We start from the raw sequence: 4525 nt of genomic DNA, 5'->3' as shown, positions 1-4525 counted from the left end.
CCACAAATCGAAAGATCCTCCTCGACATCATGTCGGGATAGCTCCCTCCCACCACCCGCTTCAGACTCACCGGTATCCCACAACCCCTCATGATATGCCTTGCGCCATGCAAGTAGCGTCCCCAACGACCCCGTCAACGTGTCGCCCTGACCGCCGCTCCTCTTCAACCCACCCCGCACATCACATACGATATTAGCCATCCCATTAGAAATAGTATCATGCCGCCCCTTTTGAATGATCGTCACGCCACCGAGAGCATTAGATAGCCGCTTGCAGGCCTCAGACTTGCCAGCATCACTATCTGGCATGGAAGACACATCTGCACGCAACGCCTTCGCGAGCCGCGCGAATTCCACAACGTTGGGCGTCAAGATGCATTCTGCGTAGCCACGGATGAGGTCTGGATGCTCCTGGACGAGAAGCAGCGCGTCCGCGTCCAGAATTATAGGGATTTCTCTTGAGCGTGCTTCTTTGATGATTTCGATGACTATTTCTTGCGTCACTGGATCCCGTCCGAGGCCAGGGCCGATGACGAGTACATGCAGACGGGATAGGAAGGAAAGTACAGGCTCTGCGAGAGCGCGGGCGTGTGGGTGTGGGAGCGGGCTGTTGGAGATTGAGGAGAGGGTGTTGGAGGATTGGAGGATTGGGTGGACCATTAGATTTGGGGAGTAAGACTTTATTACCTGAGGATTGTTAGACAAGTGACATATAGGGGATTATTGGTTAGGGTAAGAAAGTGGGCGAGGAAACGTACTGTTGCTGAGGATGGTTCACAGATAACATGACTCTACATTATTTTATGTTAGAGTGAGCATAGGAAATTTGTAGGAATAGTGCCTTATCTGACTTACCATGTCACAGCCTATATGGTCGAGTTAACAAGAATTGGGTTAGTTACTCCAATAGATGATATTCGAACTTGTTGAAAATGAATAGGGGAATAATATGGTTAACTGGAGCCGCACCAAGCCTTGCAGATGCCATTGCAGAGAAATATGGGGCGCCTGTATAGCTACGGTGTTAGGCAAGGCGTCAGCACCTCTGACCTATTCTTATAATAAATTGGACAAATTTCCCTAAATAAAATATCCATGTTATCAAAATAGAAGATGGGAGGAAAACGACATGACACACAGTGTCTTCAGAACAGAGACTTGCTGGTTCACTGCCCATAGGAACTAATGGACTGTGAAAACACTTAAACGTATGCAGGCGAACAATATGTCTCCCATCTCAAATTAAAGTAGATGTGATACATTGGGGAGCATGAGGAAGAAGGCAACATAGTGGTTGGAATACACACTCTGCACTGCCTCCTATAACTGCGACTCGGCCAAGTTGTCCTGTTTCGCACCGTCAGTCTATCACTTCGCAAAATATGATGTTCGTCCACTTCAAGACCTGGCATAGCAAGTAAAGGGATGTATATATAAGTAGTATCAGTCAATGATTTCCAAGCCTACTATGATCCCACAATGCTCTAGCTAGCCGCCCAGAGGCACCGCGCCACCGGAAATGACAAAAAAGAAGAAGAAACCTCCCACTCTCATCGGCAGAACTTACCTTTATGAAACCTCTCCAGCATGGGCGGGATAATCCTGCGCACGTTGGCGAGCAGCTTCTTCGAAGGGCTGGACATGATTTGAGTTTGGGTTGCGCGATCGTCGGCCTTCCACATTGGATTCACGCAGATGTCCAAGCCGTTTTTTATATGAAGTTATATGATAATATATTACTCTGTGCGTTAAAAGTCTCAATTGATTTATCTTTGGAAGGGCTCCCGCTCGAAGCATGGAAAGAGTAACGTTTGATGGTATTGTTTATACATACCCGAGCCACGTGAGTTATGACGGAATTGTTGCCAATCCTTGACGTCAAGCATCATCAAGATACACACCATGTCGGCTCATCAACCGCATACAGCGTGTATGGATTCAAAATCCTCCGGGTTATACAGGAGTGTAAAGTGTCAATGCTCAAGGTTTCGGCCCAGTTTATATTGCGAAAAGAGGCGAAGAAGGGCGGAACCCTGGATACGTCGATTACTATCCAATCCTGAAATGAATCTACCAGGTACGTTCTCCAAGAGCTGTAAATGATGTAAATATTTAGTACGTCCCGTCCAATCCATGAGGATTGACGATTGTAAATTTTTCATGGGATAAGATAGCCGGATCGCAGTCGTGCAGTACGAACCAATTGCCTACGAATGGCAAATATAAAAGGATACCTTGAAATACACCAGAAACCAAATTGGCAATCATTTTTAGATAGGGACATGACATTAGTTTTCAGCTATCATCATATAAAACGTTTTTTAGCTAAAAAAACAGAGAGTGGGAATTTGATGCGTCTCTTTGAGCAACTATAACCCTCTCCATAGCCCGCAGATATGAAGATTACCAAAAACAAAGCTAAAAACAATGGAAACCCTGACCCGAGTAGCGACGAAAGAAAAACATATTTGATTGTTTAGTTTATTTAAGGGGAATGAAACGCGAGGAATGAGTAGCACCAATACCCGGTCTCCCGTGCTTGACGGGTTTGCTAAAGGAGACAATCAGTATCGCCAGATATATTGCAAATCAAGATACAAAACGGGCGTTATGCAATAATGTAGATCGAGAAAAGCTAAAACATACTATGAGATCGAGAATTCACCAAGATAGTGGCCAACCATCTCGGGCTTGATTTCCACCTGGTTGAATTCTTTTCCGGAGTAGATACCGATGATGCTGCCAATCATTTCTGGGACCACGATCATGTCACGGAGGTGAGTCTTGACGAGGTCGGGCTTCTCGTTGGGCTTGGCCTCTTGCTTGGCTTTGCGGAGCTTCTTGATCAGGCCCATGGGCTTGCGCTTTAGGCCACGATTGAACCGGCGGCGGGCACGGGCGTGGACGACATCGCGTAGCTGTTCGGAGGAGAGGTCAAGGAGTCTGTGGTTTTGGGGCGATGCATCGATTAGAATGGCTAGTTTTCAAAGTTTTTTTCCGCGAAAAAAGGGGGAGGGTAGGTTCATTCGTCCTTCTTTTGGAGTATATGCAGGATGGACGTACTGGTTGAGGTCGATTCCTCGGTAAGAAAACTTGCGAAACGCTCTCTTTTTCTTAAGCTCTGTTTCGATAGGAATAGTCTGTCAGCCAAATTTGATCGTCATTTTATATGCCATTTTTTATTCTTCCCATCCAAAAATTCATCTCCAAAATGTCGTTGCCCCTCGCTGTTTTCATCATCTACTAATGTTGAACCCCATTTGTTTGATCGCAATCAGGATATTTCTTCCCCTAATGTTTCCCACACAAATCCACTGCGGAAAAACCACAAATACACAACAGGGTAATGTAATAGATAATAGCACGTACCAGCAGCCTCGTCGGCGTTCTAAACGTCACGTAGACAAATCAGTATATGATAATCCACACACTCAACGGTGAACGAGTAAGAGAAGCACTCACGTATTCGATGTCAGCCATGATTGCAAATGTCCCTCTTAAGTCGCTTTCCGAGTGCCGTTCGAAAAGCGATGGGTGAATGTTGTCGCGCTGAATCAGTCGTTCGTCGTTCGGTGTGCCAGCGAAGGAGTTTGAGGGCGTGGCAGAGGATGCTCGGCTAAGCGATGGCGCTAAGGTTTTGTGCCCTAACTCGCCTTATTAAGACTAGTCTCCACCAGGGCTAGGATTCTCTGGACATTGCCAAATTAGGAAATTTACGCATCTCAGGGTTAACTTAAAAAGTAGGACTCATTACTCGTACTAATTGTTGGACGAAGTTGGTTGGCAGTTTAATCGTAGACTGGTATTGCTGAAGGCACTACAGACTACCGCTTGATCCCCGGTTCAGCAAGGAGTTCATACATTACTGGAAGAACAGGTCTTTCGATTTGTAGAATCTTGTGATTAGAAATACATCAATCCTTCCGTCATGGGTGTCATCAAAAAGCTGGTCGACACAAACTCGACACACGCCCCAGCCCCAGCTGTCATGTATTTACAACTATGATTGCCAGGCTGATACGTTTCGCTGTTCCAAAGCTGCCATTGAAGCATCGCATTCGGTTGACCGCCCCCTCGCAAAACGAGGGATTCACATATCACTTAATTTAGTCGAAGAGACCGAAGCCCATGTCCTCATCAGACTCCTCCTTCTCCTCCTCCTTCTCCTCGGCTTTCTCAGCGGCAGCAGCCGCACCACCAGCAGCGGCGCCGCCTGCAGCAGGGGCAGATGCAGCACCACCAGATGGGACTGAGGCGAGCTTGGTGGTGCCCTCAGCGATTAACTAAATGACGAGAAACAAGTTGGTATCAGTAATTTCATCCAGCAGTAGAGTTATCAACGGAAATGTATTGCTAGGCTAATATAAACGGACCTCGGTAATATTTTTCCCTTCAAGCTCAGCAAGGAGCTTCTCGAGGCGCTCAGAGTCAGCATCGATTCCGACGGAACTGAGAACGCTCTTGATATCATTAGCGGAGGGGGAGGGTGTTTCCACCAAAGGCGAGAGGAGGTAAGCTGCGATGTG

The 4525-nt window shown here is 46.8% G+C and overlaps 3 protein-coding genes across 3 annotated transcripts; all 3 read right to left on the bottom strand.

Annotated features, from left to right (window-relative positions):
• Nucleotides 1–87: 87 nt before the first annotated feature.
• Nucleotides 88–1642, bottom strand: HCAG_02705 (predicted protein; the record flags this gene model as incomplete). Its single annotated transcript, XM_001542484.1, has 6 exons — nucleotides 88–159; nucleotides 189–686; nucleotides 758–790; nucleotides 969–1007; nucleotides 1303–1346; nucleotides 1567–1642. The coding sequence occupies 6 exons, from the start codon at nucleotides 1640–1642 to the stop codon at nucleotides 88–90; spliced, it is 762 nt and encodes a 253-aa protein (XP_001542534.1).
• Nucleotides 1643–2480: 838 nt separating this feature from the next.
• On the bottom strand, nucleotides 2481–3479 carry HCAG_02704 (40S ribosomal protein S15; the record flags this gene model as incomplete). Its single annotated transcript, XM_001542483.1, has 5 exons — nucleotides 2481–2550; nucleotides 2646–2942; nucleotides 3063–3120; nucleotides 3369–3387; nucleotides 3462–3479. The coding sequence occupies 5 exons, from the start codon at nucleotides 3477–3479 to the stop codon at nucleotides 2481–2483; spliced, it is 462 nt and encodes a 153-aa protein (XP_001542533.1).
• Nucleotides 3480–4105: 626 nt separating this feature from the next.
• HCAG_02703 (60S acidic ribosomal protein P2) lies at nucleotides 4106–4434 on the bottom strand (the record flags this gene model as incomplete). Its single annotated transcript, XM_001542482.1, has 2 exons — nucleotides 4106–4282; nucleotides 4369–4434. 2 exons carry the CDS (start codon nucleotides 4432–4434, stop codon nucleotides 4106–4108), a joined length of 243 nt encoding a protein of 80 aa, XP_001542532.1.
• Nucleotides 4435–4525: the final 91 nt, after the last annotated feature.

This window comes from Histoplasma capsulatum, genomic scaffold (genome assembly GCF_000149585.1).
Source record: "Histoplasma capsulatum NAm1 scaffold_2 genomic scaffold, whole genome shotgun sequence".
Lineage (NCBI taxonomy): Eukaryota > Fungi > Ascomycota > Eurotiomycetes > Onygenales > Ajellomycetaceae > Histoplasma > Histoplasma mississippiense.
This window is presented reverse-complemented; position numbering and strand designations above follow the sequence as displayed.